Source organism: Panthera uncia, chromosome X (assembly GCF_023721935.1).
Source record: "Panthera uncia isolate 11264 chromosome X, Puncia_PCG_1.0, whole genome shotgun sequence".
In the NCBI taxonomy this organism is placed as follows: domain Eukaryota; kingdom Metazoa; phylum Chordata; class Mammalia; order Carnivora; family Felidae; genus Panthera; species Panthera uncia.
In genome coordinates, this window is record NC_064817.1 from 58,140,197 (window position 1) to 58,161,397 (window position 21,201).

Here is a 21,201-nt window from a genome sequence, read left to right on the forward strand (position 1 = left end):
TATTTATTTTTCTTCCAAGATGTTATTTAAATTCAAGTTAACATATAGTGCAGCACTGGTTTCAGGTGTAGAATTTAGTGATTCATCACTTACATATAGCACCCAGTGCTCATCACAACAAGTGCCCTCCTTAATGCCCATCACCCATTTAGCCCATCCCACCAACCATTTCCCCTCCAGCCACCCTAAGTATTTGGTCTATGTTTAAGAGTCTCTTGTGGTTTGCTTCCCTCTCTGTTTTTATCTTATTTTTCCTTCCCTTACCCTATGTTCTTCTGTTTTGTTTCTTAAGTTCCACATATGAGTGAAATCATATGGTATTTGTCTTTCTCTGATGGACTTATTTCACTTAGCATGTTAATACACTCTAGCTCCATCAACATTGTTGCAAATGGCAAGATTTCATTATTTTTGATAGCTAATATTCCATTATGTATATCACATCTTTATCAATTCATCAGTTGATGGACATTTGGGCTCTTTCCATAATTTTGCTATTGTTGATAGTGCTGCTATAAACATTGGGGCGTATGTGGCCCTTTGAGTCAGCATTTTTGTATCTTTTGGATAAATACCTAGTAGAGCAGTTCCTGGGTCATAGAGTAGTTCCACTTTTAACTTTTTGAGGAACTTCCATACTGTTTTCCAGAGTGGCTGCACCAGTTGGTTTTCTTACCAACACTGTAACAGGGTTCCCCTTTCTCTACATCCTTGCCAACATGTGTTGTTTCCTGAGCTTTAATTTTAGCCATTCTGACAGGTGTGAGGTGGTATCTCATGGTGATTTTGATTTGTATTGCCATGATGGTGAGTGATGTGGAGCATCTTTTCATGTGTCTGTCACCCACTTGGATGTCTTCTTTGGCAGTGTCTATTCATGTCCATGGCCTATTTCTTCACTGGATTATTTGTTTTATGGGCATTAAGTTTTATGAGTTCATTATAGATTTTGGATACTAACCCTTTATCCAATATATCACTTGCAAATATCTTCTCTCATTCTGTAGGTTGACTTTTAGTTTTGTTGATTGTTTTCTTTGCAGAAGGACCAGTATGTGATTCATTCTGGAGAATCTTCCATGTCCACTAGAAAATAATGTGTATTCTGTTGCTTTACTATGAAATGTTCTGAATGTATCTGTTGAGTCCATTGGGAAACTGGACTACTTTCTTACACCAAACACACAAAAAAATTCAAAATGGAAAAACACCTAAATGTGAGATATGAAACCATAAAAAATCCCACAGGAGAAAACAGGCAGCAAGCAACCTCTTTGATCTTGGCCACAGCATTTTCTTACTTGACATGCTTCTGAAGGCAAGGGAAATAAAAGCAAAAATGAACTATTGGGACCTCATCAAGATAAAAAGGTTCTGTACAGTGAAGGAAACAATCAACAAAACTAAAAGGCAACTGATATTTGCAAATGACATATTGGATAAAGGGTTAGTATCCAAAATCTGTAAAGAACTTATCAAACTCAACCCCCAAAAAACTAATAATCCAGTTGAGAAATGGATAGAAGATATGAATAGACACTTTCCGAAGAAGACATCCGGATGACTAACAGACACATGAAAAGATGCTCAAAATCACTCGTCATTAGGGAAATACAAATCAAAGTCACAATGAGATACCACCTCATGCCTGCCAGAATGGCTGAAATTAACAACTCAGTCAACAACAACAGATGTTGGCGAGGGTGCAGAGAAAGGCAAACAGTTTAGCACTGCTGGTGAGAATGCCAACTGGTGCAGCCACTCTGGAAAACGGTATGGAGGTTCCTCAAAAAATTAAAAAGAGAACTCCCCTAAGACCCAGCAATTGCACTACTAGGTATTTACCCAAAGGATACAAACATGATGATTTGAGGGGCACATGCACCACAATGTTTATAGCAGCACTATCAATAATAGCCAAATTATGGAAAGAGCCCAAATATCCATCAACTGATGAATGGATAAAGAAGAAGAATGGAATATTACTTGGAGTTCAAAAAGAATGAAAGCTTGCCATCTGCAAAAACATGCATGAAACCAGAGTGTATTGTGTTAAGTGAAATAAGTCAGTTAGAGAAAGTCAAATATCATATGATTTCACTCACATGTGGAATTTAAGAAATAAAATAGATGCACATAGGAGAAGGGAAGGAAAAGTAAAATAAGATAAAAACAGAGAGGGAAGCAAACCACAAGAGACTCTTAAACATGGACAAGAAAACAAGGGTTGCTGGAGGGGAGGTGGTTTGTGGGATGGGCTAAATGAGTGATGGGAATTAAGGAGGGCATTTGTGATGAGCACTGGTGCTATATGTAAGTGATGAATCACTTAATTCTATTCCTGAAACCAATACTACACTATATGTTAACTAACTTGAATTTAAATGTTAAAATAGTGGCCCAGTTTTCCTAGCACCATTTTCTGAAGAGACTTTTTTACATTGCATAATTTTTCCTGCTTTGTCAAAGATTAGTTGACCATATAGTTATGGGCCTATTTCTGGGTTCTTTTCTATTCCTTTGATCTATGTCTGCTTTTGTGCCAGTACCATACTGTCTTGATGATTACAACTTTGTAATGCAGCTTGAAGTTCAGAATTGTGGTGCTTCCTGCTTTGGTTTTCTTTTTCAATGTTACTTTGGCTAGTTGGGGTCTCTTCTGGTTCCATACAGTTTTAGAATTGTTTGTTCCAGCTCTTTGAAAAATGTTGGTGTTATTTTGATAGGGATTACATTGAACGTGTAGATTGCTTTGGGTAGAATAGACATTTTGATAGTATTTGTTTTTCCAATCTATAAGCATGGAATATATTTCCATTTCCTTGTGTCATCTTCAATTTCTTAAATTACTATTCTATAGTTTTCAGAGTACAGATCTTTTACCTCTTTAGTTAGGCTTATTCCTAGGTGTCTTATGGTTTCAGTGCAATTGTAAATGGGATCAATTCCTTGATTTCTCTTTTTGCTCTTTCAATATCGGTGTATAGAAATGCAACAGATTTCTGTACATTGATTTTGTATAGTGCAACTTTACTGAATTTGTGTACCAGTTCTAGCAATTGTTTGGTGGAGTCTTTTGGGTTTTTTATATACAGTAAAAAGTCACCTGCAGATAGTAAGATTTTGACTTCTTCCTTGAAGATTTGTATGCCTTTTAGTTATTTTTGCTGTCTGATTGCTGAGATTAGGACTTCTAGTAGTATATTGAACAACAGTCATGTGAGTGGACATCTCTATTGTGTTTCTGACCTTTGTGGGAAAGCTTTCAGTTTTTCCCCATTAAGGATGATATTACCTGTGGGTCTTTCATATATGGCCTCTATGATGTTGAGCTATGTTTTGTCAAGAGGGCTGAGTCTTTGTGTCCTCACCTAGCGTTATCAATAGATGCAGGCTGTTCTGGAGACGAGAAGGGGGTGTGCGTAACATTGAGTGGGGAAGATCCTTCATAACAGGACAGTTACTGGCAAGGGAATAAGTTATGAGGCTGGACCCAGACCCACAACATTCTAGGCAGCTGTGGGAGAGTATTTGGGTTTTCATGGGGGATGAGGGTAGCACAGCATAGTATTATTTAATACATTTTCCATCCTTTAGATTTTGGTCCTCTCCCACTCCCCCACCTGTCATCCTCAAATGGTTTTTTTCACTAATTCCTTGTCTTACTCTTTGCACAATTAAGCTTATAGCAAGGTTCAGCAGAATGGACTCACTTTCTCTCACCTGTAAAACGGGAATCATAATACGGAGCCTAACTACTCCACGATGTTGAATGAGATAGCCTATATGTAAGTACTTTCCAAAGGCACTATGTAAATGCATGTGAAGGAGTTCTATTGATACAAGCAATTGGTTTCTTGCTTCCCATAATTTCAGGGATTATATCAAACTTAGAGCTCAAAACCTAAAATAAAGTTTATAATCATCTCAATTTCTACAGGAAAATTTTCCAGCTTTTGCTTTATCAGGCTTTGTAACTCCATAAAAATGTAAGCAAGAGAGCTAAATTCAAACTTGTCAATTCTGCTACTAGTCTCTTTGGTGTAGGTCTCCATGCTGCTTAATATTGTCCTTTGGTTTCCATGACCTCTGTGACCATGGAGAATATCAAGATCTTCACACATTTTTTTTGTATCTGTTTTAGCACCTAGCAACGTGCCTGGTATATAGTAATGGCTCAACTAGTATTCGTTAACTGAATGAATGATTTCATAGTTCTGCAGGTGTGTGTAAAGAAGGCTGGATTTGAAGTCAAAAGACTGGGGTTTCTGTATGGCTCTGCTTCTTTTTGGATATGTGATCCTGGACAAGTCACTTTAGGAAAAAGAATCACACAGATATTATCTATAAATGGGGACTGGTAATCCTTAAGTTTTTTTTTTTTTTGAAAATTAAATGAGAGAATGTATAGAAGCTCTTTGTAAACTATGAACCACCAAATTTTAGGTGTTATGATTAATTATTAGTGAATTGTGCTTTTAGTAGCATCTTAAATAACTAGATACATAAATTTGCTAATGATTATTGGTTAATATAAGTAAGCGTATATGTGGGTATTTCCTATAAGAGTGAAACACAAGACACACTGGCAATTGTACTGTTCTAATTCCTATTCTGTGGCATTGACAACAAAGCCATTTGCCTGATGAGACACTAGACAAATATGACTACAGTGCAGTTTTGGTCTTGGAAGTTCTCACAATACCATTTTAAATTCATTACTGCATTTAAATTACTGATAATGAAACAATAATGTACTGCAGTGTTTTCTTTTAGAGTACCCATTGGTAAAGTAGCCAGATTTGGCTTTGAAGTCCAGAGATCCTTTGAACTGCATTCTGTGCTAGGTGCAAAGATGCACAAGCTTTCAAAAGTGACTGGGATTATAATCCTAGGCTGCAATTCTTATCATCAAATCAAATTTAAACTCGATAATTACAGCTAATAGTGTACTGACCTATAGGGTCAGGAACAAAGGAGAGAAAACGGGAGTGAAAAAAAAGGAGAAAAATACCTTTAATACCAATACTGAAACAACAAACAAAAAATTGAAAATAGCCAGATCAAGGCTCAAGTCCCACCAAAGGCCTGCATATTCCTGTTGTCTGTTACTCATGTTACTCTGCATCTCTCATGTGTTGCTTATGTTCCTCTGTGGAACAGGGAATTTTAAGAGTTGGTTTTTTTGGAAGGCAAAATGGAATTATAGAATGTCAAAATTGTAAGAACATCTAGGGGTCAAATAGCTAATGCTTCTCACTTATAGATGGGGAAAGGCAAGTGCAGAGAGGGAAAGGGACTTGTTAAAGGCTGCTCAATAATTTTTTAGCAGAATTAGCAGGTTTCTGACTTTCGTGTTAGAGCCCTTTAAAAAGGGAGCCGGTAAATCACTCTTTCTCACAGAGCGTCATTTAAAAAAAAAGTCATAATTGCCAGGTTACTTGTTAGAAACAAAGATTCTTTGATCCCATCTCAGATCTACTCAATCAGAATCTCAAAGGCCATGAGAACTTGCATTTTAACAAGTATTACAATTGTTCCAATACACACTGGTGTTGAAAAGTACTGCCCTAGACATTCTTTCTCAAAAGAATTAAAAAAAATGTCTTTGCAAGTACTTAAAAGAAGCTAAGTGGTTGTGGATCTGAAATGCTGTCAGGATCCCCATGGTAACTGAACAGTGTAGGTCCCAAAGAATAAAGATAAGGAACATTGTTGGTCAAGCACACTTAGGAAGTTGCAGTTTGTAGAACAGTCTAGTAGAGGGCAGGCTCTTCAGCAGCTTGCTAGGCATTTTTTTTACTTCCCCTTTTGGTTACAGAGACAAACTAACTGAAGATGCACTTACTGAAGTATAATCTCTCTGCCAAGACACACAGTCTAAAATCATGGGCCTTATATATATGTAATCACTTTATTACTCCACCCCTACTTTTTTCTGGCTCTCCCACTCACCCAGTTTTGCATGCAGAATTCCCTAAGGGCTCCTGAAGACGCTGCAAGCAAACATCCCCAGCTTCACCCCATCTGCCTGGCTGAGGTCTGGGAACCCAGGCCGACTGCCGACTCAAAGGGTACGCTGGAGAGTGACAGGGAGAAAAGCCAATAGTGTTTCAGCAGGCCGTACGTCCTGTGTGGGCGGAGCAGGGACGTAGCCTGCCGAAGGGAACCTACGGAGGCCTAGGGGTGAGAAGGCTGACCCGGGTTAGGAGTTTGAAAGTGTCACGGGGAACAGTGGAGCAAGTGAGCATCGGCCCCTTCTCCCTGCTCTCCTTTATCCTTAGGGGTCGGTAGCTGTCGGCCCAGGGCCTGGTGTATGGCCATGGACTTACGGGGTTCGGACTCCGTTCCCGGTCAAAACCATCAAGTAAATTCTGTCTTTACCCCAAGCCCCGAGCCGCTGCGACCTGGCGGCCGGATCTCAGATCAAGCCGGGGGAAACAGCACTTCTGAGGCCAAGCCGACTCTCCCTACAGGGCAAGCTCATTCTAGTGAACCCGCTGAACGGGACCCTCAGGTGTGCAGCACAGCCAGCCTCAACTCAGAGAGCAAAGGTGGCATTGGCAACTGTGACGCACCAGCCGGCGAATCCCTCCTAGGGAACTACGAACTCTCCCAGCAGATCGGGACGCAGCTTAAACTGCTGCCGATGAATGATCAGATCCGGGAGCTGCAGACCATCATCCGGGACAAGTGAGCCGAGATCAGAGGGGAAAGGGAAGTGGAAGGTCTCTCGAGGCGAGGGAGGAGGGGACAGGGATTGAAGTAAAAGGGCTAAGGGTTAATGTTTTTGGCCCTCGGAAACTAGTGTGTGATTAGTACCGGGCGGGGTGTCACGTGATTCGGGCCTCCTACTGCCTTCCCTAGTCCCAGGGTTTAACAGCGCTCTGAATAGGGAGGAATCCTTTTAAGTAGCCCCTGATTCCCTCTTTGTCACTTCTGAGCGAGTACTAATCCTTAACCATTCCTGGCTGGTAAACGCGCCAATGCTATCAGTCCAGTACTCGTCTATAACCCAGAAATGGTTGTGACCCAAGTTTATGCTCTACCACAAATCACCTCAGGCTCACAAATATAAATAAAGCAATTCAAAGGAAATTTCGTTGTGCTCTACAAGTTCTCTGACCGTTTACTGGTTTCTATCGCAAATAATGTCATTTTGTCTAAGGTCTTGGATTTTAGGTTTTGTTGGTCCCGTGGAAACTTATTCAACTCTTATCAGGATTGATTTTTGTAAAGTTACAGAACCTCAAATGTTTCCTGTATAGTTAATGGAGCAAAGGGAACCTAAAGGAATCTTTGGCGCCCCCTCCTAATCCCACAAACCAAGATAGTCAAGAAATTAATGTTAAAATGCTATCTTAAGGAGATCTCAAAACTCATGTTGTAAATGGGGTTTTTCAAGGGAAATATGTACCATGATTAACTACAGCTGGTTTCTATATTGGCCGTACTTTAAATGAGTAGCTACAGCATGTCAAAGCATTCATTTTTCAGTGGGTGCCTTGATCTTCAAAAATGGCTACTGAGTCAAGATACCATTTTCCAAATCAGACTATAGTAACTTTTTCTTCATACTGTTGTTAATAGGCTCCCAATTTGTTTCCCTGCCTTCAGTTTTTCTGCCTTCCATATACTTCCACACATTGCTGAACAATCTTAATATACAGCTTTGATTAGGTAACTGCCCTACTCAGCAGACTTCCTTGGCTTTTTAGAGCCTATCAAATAAAGTCCAGGATCCTGACCTTGACATTAAGTCCCCTGTTTATGGTTCCTAGGAACTATTCTGAAACATCCCTGATTCTTCTCTCCTCTGAAATTCTCTTTACTCCTCTGCATTTTCAGATCCTACGTACTCTTCAAAGTCAAACCCAGCATTAAAGTCCACCTCTGCCAAGAAACTTTCCTTTAATCATTCTTCCTTGCTGATCATTCCTGGCTTTTAAATGCAAGATTCACCTTCTCTTTTGTATATTGTTATTTGTGTATCAATCTTGTCTCACCTATTAGATTTTAAGTTCCTTGAGGGCAGAAATTGTGTCTTTTACATTTTTACATCTTTTACATTACTTTCTGACCATGCCTTGCAAATGGTAGATGCTCAATCACTAAAAGTTCTTTCTAGCTCTTAAAATTATATTTATGAAACTATACTATTTGACTGTTTTTAATGAATCAATATTGAACACTAGTATCATGTGATCTAATAGATGGAAGTAGTGATCTTAAAAAGTCGGAGGCATAGGTTTGATAGTTGTGGTAGGGGAAGCTGAAATAAAACTCAACAGTAGAACAAAGAAAATAGGATGATGATTCTTGTTTCTGTAGATAAGGAGTTAATGACCTCGAGTCTTGGACACCACTGCACTTGTAGATGGGCTTCAGGGTCTTGGTGAACCGTCTGAAATTATCTGGGAAATACTGTTCATTATGTGCATTTTTATTGGTTGTTTTTTAAATAATATCTTTATTGAGATATAATTTGCATACCATATAATACACCACTTAAATTGTACAACTGAGTGGTTTTTAAGTATGCTCATAGCTATGCAACCATCACCACAATCAGTTGTAGAACATTTTCATTACTTCATTAAGGAAGCCTGTACATGTGAGCAGTCACTCCTCATTTCCCCTCAAGCCACCCAACAGCTAATCTAGATAACCACTAATACACATTTTGTCTCTGTTAAGTTGCCTATTCTGAACATTTCATGTAAATGGAGTCATACAACATATGGTCTTTTGTGTGACTGGTTTCTTTCATTTAGCATAATGTTTTCAAGTGTCATCCACATTATATCAGTACACCATTCCTTTTTTGGCTGAATGTTATTCTACTGTATTGATATACTACATTTTATTTATCTGTTCCTCAGATGATGGATGTTTGGGTGGTTTCTACTCTTTGGCTATTATGAATAATGCTACTACTAACATTTGCATATGTGCCTTTTTTTATGGGCTGAGAATTCCTTAACTTTCATTAGATTTCGCAAAGGGGTCTTCATGACAATGTAAAGGGGAACCATTGCTATAGGAGTTGGAAAAGGCATGAAGGTCAGAATTCATATAGGACAGTATCAATACTTGATTTTACTGCATTGCTCAGAATATCGTGGCTTGTATAGTAAACCTGAGTGTAAGTGAAATCTTTTTTCTTTTGTGAGTTTGGAAAGAGACAGCTGGATCCAAAGTGATTTTAGGCAAGATGTTTAGCATCTCTGTGCTTCAACTTTACCATTTGTAAAATGAGGATGTTGGTAATACCTCATGGAGCTCCTGGGATGCCTACAACCAGATACTATCTGAACACTTGTTATAAACTGTGAAGGGCTGTGAGCATTAAAGGCATTTCATGCCTTCGTGTTTCGATTTGTACATAGTTCTAATTGCATTCATAAGAGCTGGTTTCTTGAGCTTTCAGAAGACAGTAAAAGGAATTTTAACTCCGCATAGAACTCACATTCTTATTTTCAAAAGCAACACTGAGAGATCTTAGATCCTAGATAATTTGTATAGTATGTAGAAAGACTCACTAAAATTCTTGATAACTAATTTAGGCTGGAGACAGTGTTTTAGTTTTGTTTTTGTTAATCAAATCTGTTAACAAAAATTGGCATCCCCTCACACAAATAAGACCTGTTTCATCCCCTCTAGGGGGCCAGTTTAGGGTGCCTGTGGTAAGAGAAGCTATATTTACTTAGGTTAATTTATGGAAGTTGCCATCAGTTATCAGATCCTGTTTTCCTCAGAATTTATGCTCTTCTCTGTTTTGATGTGACATCATGTATTTGCACTATGGAGCTGTCTGATAATAAAGGCGATCGGAGTACTTGATATTCCTTTATTGGTCCTTATCCTTAGTATCTATCTATTGAAGGGATTGCTTTCTGAATTTGGCATGGAGAAGTGGAGGTTGAGCCAGCAGGACTGCATGTTGTAACTATATAAAGCAGGCAAGGTTGAGAACATTAGACTGATCTAAAGTGTCTTTACTTTTTTTTAATGTGCAGTATTTGCAATGTAATATGTTGGTTTTATTATTGAATTTCAAGTAAATGGTTTTTCTCTCTGTGAGAGTGCAGTAATCTAAACATCGAAAGAGTAGATTACTCAGTCACATATGGGTCACTGGTGAACTTGAGAAGAGAAATTAGTTCTTCATTTTCAGTTTTTGTTGTTGTTGTTGGAGTGGATTAAACCACACATCCCTCTTTCTGCCTCCTTTATATACTAAACCCAGCAAAATCTCAGCGTAATGTACTTTTCCCTTGAACATCGTTCATGACCTCATTGTTAAAGCAATGCAGTGTATAAAGGATCATTTCCCCTCCCAGTTTTGTTCTTTTGTCTCCCAAAACGTTAAAGTAAAGCTGTTTCATGAGCTGTTGAATGTTTCCTTATACTTGTCAGAAGGGCTTTGCCATGGCCTCAGCAGACAAATTGGATGAAAATTGAGCTTTCTCAGAGAATTTTATTTTAGTCTGTGAAATATCACTAAAGAAGTAGCCAAATCAGCCTTGTGACTTTATTTTTTTAGTCACCTGGAGTGGAGACAACTTCAGGATGCATGAACATCCTGTTCAGCCCTATTGTGAATGCACCCTAGTGTGATTTAGTCCTCTGACTAGGTAATGTAATGTTCTTAACCAAGGCTGTGTGTCTGAATTGCCTGGGGAATCTTTTTTTGCCCCAAATAAAAGTTTTTGGTGTCTACCCTTAGGGTGGTCTTCAATGGAACTTGAGCACCTGTAGCTTTACAAACACCACAGGTGTTGTGCCTATTCTGGGCCACTGCCCCTGGGAGAATGGCCATTCTCCCTTGCATGGTGATTTGCCTGGCTTCTGATATGGGATATTTGTGCTAGGGATTCCACACACCAAACAGAGCCAGCCTTAGAGAGCCTGGCCTGGTGTCACCCAGAGACTGGAGGAATCTCAGGTATTTTCCCTTTAACTTATACAAAACCAAAATGCTAACCACAGAAAAAGCTATGACCTGCAAGTTGTTTAAAACATGGACATGGTTTTGGTTTTACATGTGAATTTTCTAACTGGCCTTTAGGCCAGGAGGGGAGAAGTCATCTCTTTAAACTATACATACCCCTGTTACAATATTTATTTGGCATATCCTGGTAATGGCTCACCAACTAGTTGGTAGGTACTCCAGGGATGCAGAAAGAAGATCTGGCTTGGCACAGTATCTGACACAGAAGGGATTGATATCTTGCCTGGCACAGTACCTGACACAGAAGGGAACTGATATTCAATCATTATAAAAAATAAACTTCTGAATGACTGAGGCCTGGGTTCTAAGGGAAAATGATAATTTATCTTCGTTTCTACCTGATTTTGAATGTTTACGTTAAACTCTGCTTTGAGGTGCAAGTAAATATTGACACTTTTTTTTATTTACAGTATTTTTTTATGAAGTTTATTGTCAAATTTATTTCCATACAACACCCAGTGCTCATCCCAAAAGGTGCCCTCCTCGATACCCATCACCCACCCTTCCCACCCTCCCACCCCCCATAAACCCTCAGTTTGTTCTCAGTTTTTAAGAGTCTCTTATGCTTTGGCTCTCTCCCACTCTAACCTCTTTTTTTTTCCTTCCCCTCCCCCATGGGTTTCTGTTAAGTTTCTCAGGATCCACATAAGAGTGAAACCATAAGGTATCTGTCTTTCTCTGTATAGCTTATTTCACTTAGCATCACACTCTCCAGTTCCATCCATGTTGCTACAAAGGGCCGTATTTCATTCTTTCTCATTGCCATGTAGTACTCCATTGTGTATATAAACCACAATTTTTTATCCATTCATCAGTTGATGGACATTTAGGCTCTTTCCATAATTTGGCTATTGTTGAGAGTGCTGCTATAAACATTGGGGTACAAGTGCCCCTATGCATCAGTACTCCTCTTTCCCTTGGGTAAATTCCTAGCAGTGCTATTGCTGGGTCATAGGGTAGGTCTATTTTAATTATTTGAGGAACCTCCACACTGTTTTCCAGAGTAGCTGCACCAGTCTGCATTCCCACCAACAGTGCAAGAGGGTTCCCGTTTCTCCACATCCTCTCCAGCATCTATAGTCTCTTGATTTGTTCATTTTGGCCACTCTGACTGGCGTGAGGTGATATCTGAGTGTGGTTTTGATTTGTATTCCCTGATGAGGAGCGACGTTGAACATCTTTTCATGTGCCTGTTGGCCATCCGGATGTCTTCTTTAGAGAAGTGTCTATTCATGTTTTCTGCCCATTTCTTCACTGGGTTATTTGTTGTTCAGGTGTGGAGTTTGGTGAGCTCTTTATAAATTTTGGATACTAGCCCTTTGTCCGATATGTCATTTGCAAATATCTTTTCCCATTCCTTTGGTTGCCTTTTAGTTTTGTTGGTTGTTTCCTTTGCTGTGCAGAAGTTTTCTATCTTCATAAGGTCCCAGTAATTCATTTTTGCTTTTAATTCCCTTTCCTTTGGGGATGTGTCGAGTAAGAGATTGCTACAGCTGAGGTCAGAGAGGTCTTTTCCTGCTTTCTCCTCTAGGGTTTTGATGGTTTCCTGTGTCACATTCAGGTCCTTTATCCATTTTGAGTTTATTTTTGTGAATGGTGTGAGAAAGTGGTCTAGTTTCAACCTTCTGCATGTTGCTGTCCAATTCTCCCAGCACCATTTGTTAAAGAGACTGTCTTTTTTCCATTGGATATTCTTTCCTGCTTTGTCAAAGATTAGTTGGCCATATGTTTGTGGGTCTAATTCTGGGGTTTCTATTCTATTCCATTGGTCTATGTGTCTGTTTTTGTGCCAATACCATGCTGTCTTGATGATGACAGCTTTGTAGTAGAGGCTAAAGTCTGGGATTGTGATGCCTCCTGCTTTGGTCTTCTTCTTCAAAATTACTTTGGCTATTCGGGGCCTTTTGTGGTTCCATATGAATTTTAGGATGGCTTGTTCTAGCTTCGAGAAGAATGCTTGTGCAATTTTGATTGGGATTGCATTGAATGTATAGGTAGCTTTGGGTAGTATTGACATTTTGACAATATTTATTCTTCCAATCCATGAGCACGCAATGTTTTTCCATTTCTTTATATCTTCTTCAATTTCCTTCATAAGCTTTCTATAGTTTTGAGCATACAGATCTTTTACATCTTTGGTTAGGTTTATTCCTAGGTATTTTATGCTTCTTGGTGCAATTGTGAATGGGATCAGTTTCTTTATTTGTCTTTCTGTTGCTTCATTATTAGTGTCTAAGAATGCAAGTGATTTGTGTACATTGATTTTGTATCCTGCAACTTTGCTGAATTCATGTATCAGTTCTAGCAGACTTCTGGTGGAGTCTATCGGATTTTCCATGTATAATATCATGTCATCTGCAAAAAGTGAAAGCTTAACTTCATCTTTGCCAATTTTGATGCCTTTGATTTCCTTTTGTTGTCTGATTGCTGATGCTAGAACTTCCAACACTATGTTAAACAACAGCGGTGAGAGTGGACATCCCTGTCGTGTTCCTGATCTCAGGGAAAAAGCTCTCAGTTTTTCCCCATTGAGGATGATGTTAGCTGTGGGCTTTTCATAAATGGCTTTTATGATGTGTAAGTATATTCCTTCTATCCCGACTTTCTCAAGGGTTTTTATTAAGAAAGGTTGCTGAATTTTGTCAAAGGCCTTTTCTGCATCGATTGACAGGATCATATGGTTCTTATCTTTTCTTTATTTAATGTGATGTATCACATTGTTGGATTTGCGAATGTTGAACCAGTCCTGCATCCCAGGAATGAATCCCACTTGAGCATGGTGAATAATTCTTTTTATATGCTGTTGAATTCAATTTGCTAGTATCTTATTGAGAATTTTTGCATCCATATTCATCAGGGATATTGGCCTGTATTTCTCTTTCTTTACTGGGTCTCTGTCTGGTTTAGGAATCAAAGGAATTCTGGCTTCATAGAATGATTCTGGAAGTTTTCCTTCCCTTTCTATTTTTTGGAATAACTTGAGAAGGATAGGTATTATCTCTGCTTTAAACGTCTGGTAGAACTCCCCCGGGAAGCCATCTGGTCCTGGACTCTTATTTGTTGGGAGATTTTTGATAACCGATTCAATTTCTTTGCTGGTTCTGGGTCTGTTCAAGCTTTCTATTTCCTCCTGATTGAGTTTTGGAAGCGTGTGGGTGTTTACGAATTTGTCAATTTCTTCCAGGTTGTCCAATTTGTTGACATATAATTTTTCATATAAATTCCTGATAATTGCTTGTATTTCTGAGGGATTGGTTGTAATAATTTCATTTTCATTCATGATTTTATCTATTTGGGTCATCTCCCTTTTATTTTTGAGAAGCCTGGCTAGAGGTTTATCCATTTTGTTTATTTTTTCAAAAAACCAACTCTTGGTTTCGTTGATCTGCTCTACAGTTTTTTGAGATTCTATATTGTTTATTTCTGCTCTGATCTTTATTATTTCTCTTCTTCTGCTGGGTTTAGGCTGCCTTTGCTGTTCTGCTTCTTGTTCCTTTAGGTGTGCTGTTAGATTTTGTATTTGGGATTTTTCTTGTTTCTTGAGATAGGCCTGGATTGCAATGTATTTTCCTCTCAGGACTGCCTTCGCTGCATCCCAAAGCGTTTGGATTGTTGTCTTTTCATTTTCATTTGTTTCCATATATTTCTTAATTTCTTCTCTAATTGCCTGGTTGACCCATTCATTCTTTAATAGGGTGTTCTTTAACCTCCATGTTTTTGGAGGTTTTCCAGACTTTTGCCTGTGGTTGATTTCAGGCTTCATAGCATTGTGGTCTGAAAGTATGCATGGTATGATTTCAATTCTTGTATACTTATGAAGGGCTATTTTGTGACCCAGAATGTGATCTATCTTGGAGAATGTTCCATGTGCACTCAAGAAGAAAGTATATTCTGTTGCTTTGGGATGCAGAGTTGTAAATATATCTGTCAAGTCCATCTGATCCAATGTATCATTCAGGGCCCTTGTTTCTTTATTGACCGTGTGTCTAGATGATCTATCCATTTCTGTAAGTGGAGTGTTAAAGTCCCCTGCAATGACCACATTCTCATCAATAAGGTTGCTTATGTTTTGAGTAATTGTTTTATATATTTGGGGGCTCCTGTATTCAGTGCATAGATATTTATAATTGTTAGCTCTTCCTGATGGATAGACCCTGTGATTATTATATAATGCCCTTCTTCATCTCTTGTTCCAGCCTTTAATTTAAAGTCTAGTTTGTCTGATATAAGTATGGCTACTCCAGCTTTCTTTTGACTTCCAGTGGCATGATAAATAGTTCTCCATCTCCTCACTCTCAATCTGAAGGTGTCCTCAGGTCTAAAATCAGTCTCTTGTAGACAGCAAATAGATGGGTCTTGTTTTTTTTATCCATTCTGATACCCTATGTCTTTTAATCAGTCTCTTGTAGACAGCAAATAGATGGGTCTTGTTTTTTTTATCCATTCTGATACCCTATGTCTTTTAGTTGGCGCATTTAGTCCATTTACATTCAGTGTTGTTATAGAAAGATATGGATTTAGAGTCATTGTGATGTCCCTAGGTTTCATGCTTGTAGCGATGTCTCTGGTACTTCGTCTCCCAGGATCCCCCTTAGGATCTCTTGTAGGGCTGGTTTAGTGGTGACGAATTCCTTCAGTTTTTGTTTGTTTGGGAAGACCTTTATCTCTCCTTCTATTCTAAATGACAGACTTGCTGGATAAAGGATTCTCGGCTGCATATTTTTTCTGTTCATCACATTGAAGATCTCCTGCCATTCCTTCGTGGCCCGCCAAGTTTCAGTAGAGAGATCGGTCACGAGTCTTATAGGTCTCCTTTATATGTTAGAGCATTTGTATCTCTAGCTGCTTTCAGAATTTTGTCTTTATCCTTGTATTTTGCCAGTTTCACTATGATATGTCATGCAGAAGATCAATTCAAGTTACGTCTGAAGGGAGTTCTCTGTGCCCCTTGGATTTCAATGTCTTTTTCCTTTCCCAGATCCGGGAAGTTCTCAGCTATTATTTCTTCAAGTACCCCTTCAGCACCTTACCTCTCTCTTCTTCCTCTGGAATACCAATTATGCGTAGATTATTTGTCTTTAGTGCATCACCTAGTTCTCTAATTTTCCCCTCATACTCCTGGATTTTTTTATCTCTCTTTTTCTCAGCTTCTTCTTTTTCCATAATATTATCTTCTAGTTCACCTGTTCTCTCCTCTCTGTTTTATTTATTTAAAAAAAAATTTTTTTTAACGTTTATTTATTTTTGAGACAGAGACAGAGACAGATCATGAACGGGGGAGGTTCAGAGAGAGAGGGAGACACAGAATCTGAAACAGGCTCCAGGCTCTGAGCTGTCAGCACAGAGCCCGATGCGGGGCTCGAACTCACAGACCGTGAGATCATGACGTGAGCTGAAGTCGGACGCTTAACCGACTGAGCCACCCAGGCGCCCCTCCTCTCCATTTTAAACCCGAGCCGTAGTTGTCTCCATTTTATTTTGCAGTTCATTGATAGCATTTTTTAGCTGCTCCTGGCTGTTCCTTAGTCCCTTGATCTCTGTAGCAAGAGATTCTCTGCTGTCCTTTATACTGTTCTCAAGCCCAGTGATTAATTTTATGACTATTATTCTAAATTCAGTTTCTGTTATATTGTTTAAATCATTTTTGATCAGTTCGTTAGCTGTCGTTATTTCCTGGTCGTTTTTCTGTGGGGAATTCTTCCGTTTTCTCATTTTGGATAGTCTCTGGAGTGGTGTGGGACTGCGGGGCACTTCCCCCGTGCTGTCTTGAATAACTTGCACTGGTGGGCGGGGCCGCAGTCAGACCTGATGTCTGCCAGCAGCCCACCGCTGGGGCCACCGTCAGACTGGTGTGTGCCTTCTCTCCCCCTCTCCTAGGTGCGGGATTCACTGTGGGGTGGTGTGGCCCGTCTGGGCCACTTGCACACTGCCAGGCTTGTGGTGCTGGGGATCTGGTGTATTAGCTGTGATGGATCGGCAAGGTGCACATGGGCGGGAGAGTCAGGCTCAGCTCGGTTTTCCTTCGGAGATCCGCTTTGGAAGGGGCCCTGCGGCAGCGGGAGGGAGTTAGACCCTCCGGAGGGATGGATCCGCAGAAGCACAGTTTTGGGTGTTTGCGCGGTGCAAGCAAGTTCCCTGGCAGGAACTGGTTCCCTTTGGGATTTTGGCTGGGGGATGGGCGAGGGAGATGGCGCTGGCGAGTGCCTTCGTTCGCCACCAAGCTGAGCTCTGTCGTCCAGGGCTCAACAACTCTCCCTCCCTTTGTCCTCCAGCCCTCCCGTTCTCCCAGCAGAGCTGTTAGCTTATAACCTTCCAGATGTCAAGTCCCTCTTGCTGTCGGAATACACTCCATCTGGCCCCTCTGCTTTTGCAAGCCAGACTCAGGAGCTCTGCTTGTCGGGCGGGCCGCCCCTCTGCCCCGGCTCCCTCCTGCCAGTCCGTGGAGTGCGCACTGCCTCTCGCCCTTCCTACCCTCTTCCATGGGCCTCTAGTCTGCCCTTGGCTCTGGAGACTCCATTCTGCTAGTCTTCTGGCGGTTTTCTGGGTTATTTAGGCAGGTGTAGGTGGAATCTAAGTGATCAGCAGGACGCGCGGTGAGCCCAGCCTCCTCCTACACCGCCATCTTCCCAGGATCCCCCTGACATTTAATAGTTTTTAAAGAAGGTGTTATAGAGGGTCACCTGGGTGTCTCAGTTGGTTAAGCGTCAGACTTTGGCTCCAGTCATGATCTCACAGTTCGTGAGTTCAAGCCCCAGGTCAGGCTCTTTGCTGACAGCTCAGAGCCTGGAGCCTGCTTCAGATTCTGTCTCTCCTTCTCTCTCTGCTCCTCCCCTGCTCGTGCTCTGTCTCTCTCTTTCTCTCAAAAATAAATAAGCATTAAAATAAATGAAAGGTGCTATAGAGCTGTGGCCTTGCTGACTTGTACCTGGCAGGTAGTAAAAGCAATATATATATTTTTAACTTTTCACATCAGATTAGTTTTGCTTCAAGTATTTCACTCATTTTTTTTTGTTATGAGGCTGAGGGAAGGAGGAAGAAAATATTTACAAAACATCTGCATACCATGACAGGCTTTGGAATTATTCTTTATTTTAGTGATCACATAATAACAAAATAGCTATGGATGTAGAGTTTATGTTTTCAGAGCTTTCACTAAACCTTAACTCTAAGTAAAACATTTCTTTGGTTTAAACCTGCCAGAAAAGCTATTATCTTCGACTTACCTTTAACCTGTTGCCTAACAATCAATATCAAAAACAAAAACATAATAGAGCTGAATTTGAGTCTGTTTAGTTCTTTGTAACTTAGGTTACAAGGTAAAATACAGGACCCCCAGTTAAATTTGAATTCAGATAAACAATGAACTTTTTTTCGTATATCCTAAACATCGCATGGGATATACTTCTGAAATAAATATTTTTCCTGTATTTTTATTTGCTAAATCTGTAAACCCTATGCTAATCCTAAATTCTCCCACCCCAAATGCTGAAAATAGTCCTTGTTTTTTAAATGACACCTAAGTCAGTTCTACTGGGATTTGATTTAAATTGCACTGTTTTAAGTTATGGTTCTGAAGTTTTGATTTCATAAGTTTTGAAAAGGGTATATTGTTGTATGCAATTAACCTTTTTACAAGCCACTTTATAATAGTGGCTTCTCCCTCTTCAGGACTATTTTAATGATGTTTTATTTGCCTACCAGACTCTATTTCATTGTTTGCATTGTATGTCCATACCAGTCTGATTTGCAGGGAGAGAAATATCATTAAAATACAGCTAAAAACTGACCTTTACAAAACATTCCCTTATTAGAGCAAAATATAAATAATGACTTTACTCAGGGACTTGGAATTGGGGAGATTCAGGCTGGGAAGTATCTTGAAGTATTTCATTTCTATAAGCCTCACTATTTCATCACTAAAGTGGAAGTAATAAAATTTACCTCTTAAGGTTATTTGAGGAGTAGATTAGATAGTGAGCCAAAAGTGTTTAATACTTGGCACCAAGGAAGCTCTTAATAAATTGTGACCTGTGGGAAAGAAGGGAGTAATATATGTATAATATTAGGTACCTGCTGTAACTTTCAGACCTTTTTAGAAAAGCTTTATAAGTAAATATTTGTACACTTAGTGTGTGTGAGTGTATGTGTGGTTGTTAAAATGGTTTTTGTTAAAAAAATGTGGAGGCTGTCAAGTTTATTCTGAGTATAGAGAAGTGGCAGAGAATCATCAAATGGCAATTTCTGCTGTAGAAATTGAAGTTGTAATTGTCCCAGGGGAGGACATCTTCCAACATACTAGAGGATCCCTGTAGTAATAGTAGTAGTAGTAGTAAGTCCTAGAAGGAATAGGGGAGATGATCTCTTGGGGTTCTTGAGCAAATGGCTAAGAAAGTATTCTTGAGACATCTTTGGTACAAAAAGGTTATTTTAGTAAAGCACGGGGGAAGGACTCGTGGGCAGAAAGAGCTGCACTGGGTTGTGAGGAGTGACTGATTATATATTTTTAAGATTGTGGAGGGAAGGAAATAGAGGTAAATAAAGTAAGTTTCTAGGAAATTTGGAAGCAAGGCTTTCAGGACTTGAGGGGCTAGTTATTGTTAATATAAGGTTAGTTTTAGTCTTTAATAAAACAAAAACATTAAGGAAGTAAAGCAGCCATGAGTTGCTTAAGGAAGGTCACACTCTGCATGTTCCAGGTGTCTATCAGGGCTGCAAGCTATAAGGAGATTTGATCTACATTTCTCTTGCCTTTGTTTTCCTCATCAATCTCTACTTGAAGTCTTAATTTTTCAATATTATAAAAACTTTACTCTCTTATAGTTCTGTCTTGTGGATGATAAGTAAATAAAGTTCAGTGAGATTCAAGTTTTATCTTGGTTTGTGTTTGCTATGAGACATACATGTTTTTAAATATACATAATTGCTGAATCCTCTGTGTAAATTTTAAAGTGCTTTCCAAGTTCTTAAGTAGGGAAGAGTCAGGTTTACCAAGTACACATTAAAATGAGGATTTGACGGGCACCTGGGTGGCTCAGTTGATTAAATGACCTGACTCTTGATTTTGGCTCAGGTTGTGATCTTGTGGTCATGAGATGAAGCCCTGCATTGGGCTCCGCACAGAGCATGGCACCTGCTTGGGATTCTCCCTCTCTCTCTCTTTGCCCCTCTCCCATTCATATTCTCTCCCCCACCCTCGCAAAAATAAACAAACATTTAAAAATATAAAATGAAGATTTGACTTCCTGTATGATTCTCATTCTTTTGTTGTTTCATTGCGAAGGTAATTTTTTTAAATGGCTGCCTTTGGCTTTTATGTCGTTGATACAGATGTATGTGTGACACGTGTTGGGGGGGTGTCAAAAAATGTATTTTCAGATCTGATTAGGTCTGCATTGTTAATCCTGTATGGGTTTGTAAAATTTAAAAAATGCTCAGCTTGACACTAATTAGATTTCCATGTTCTGAAGCAATCCTAAAATTTGTATGGAACCACAAAAGACCCTGAATAGCCAAAGTAATTTTGAAGAAGAAGACCAAAGCAGGAGGCATCATAATCCCAGACTTTAGCCTCTACTACAAAGCTGTAATCATCAAGACAGCATGGTATTGGCACAAAAACTGACACATAGACCAATGGAATAGAATATAAACCCCAGAACTAGACCCACAAAAGTATGGCCAACTAATCTTTAACAAAGCAGGAAAGAATATCCAATGGAAAAAAGTATGGCCAACTAATCTTTGACAAAGCAGGAAAGAATATCCAATGGAAAAAAGACAGTCTCTTTAACAAATGGTGCTGGGAGAACTGGACAGCAACATGCAGAAGAATGAAACTAGACCACTTTCTTATACCGTTCATGAAAACAAACTCAAAATGGATAAAGAACCTGAATGTGAGACAGGAATCCATCAAAACCCTAGAGGAGAAAGCAGGAAAAAACCTCTCTGACCTCAGCCGCAGCAATTTCTTACTTGACACATCCCTTAAGGCAAGGGAATTAAGAGCAAAAATGAACTATTGGGTTCTCATGAAGATAAAAAGCTTCTGCACTGGTGCAGCCTCTCTGGAAAACAGTGTGGAAGTTCCTCAAAAAATTAAAACTAGATCTACCCTATGACCCAGCAATAGCACTGCTAGGAATTTACCCAAGGGATACAGGAGTGCTGATGCATAGGGGCACTTG

At 39.5% G+C, this 21,201-nt stretch overlaps 1 protein-coding gene across 2 annotated transcripts in view; it reads left to right on the forward strand.

Moving 5' to 3' along the window:
- The first annotated feature begins 6,157 nt into the window (after nucleotides 1-6,157).
- UPRT (uracil phosphoribosyltransferase homolog) overlaps nucleotides 6,158-21,201 on the forward strand; it is a 30,670-nt gene continuing 15,626 nt past the window's right edge. The window contains exon 1 of one of the 2 annotated variants that reach the window (XM_049644683.1): nucleotides 6,158-6,693. In XM_049644683.1, coding sequence (XP_049500640.1) covers nucleotides 6,317-6,693 — 377 coding nt within the window. In that variant the 5' untranslated portion in view covers nucleotides 6,158-6,316. The remainder of the gene's footprint in view (nucleotides 6,694-21,201) is intronic. The other variant, XM_049644684.1, reaches the window with a different exon arrangement.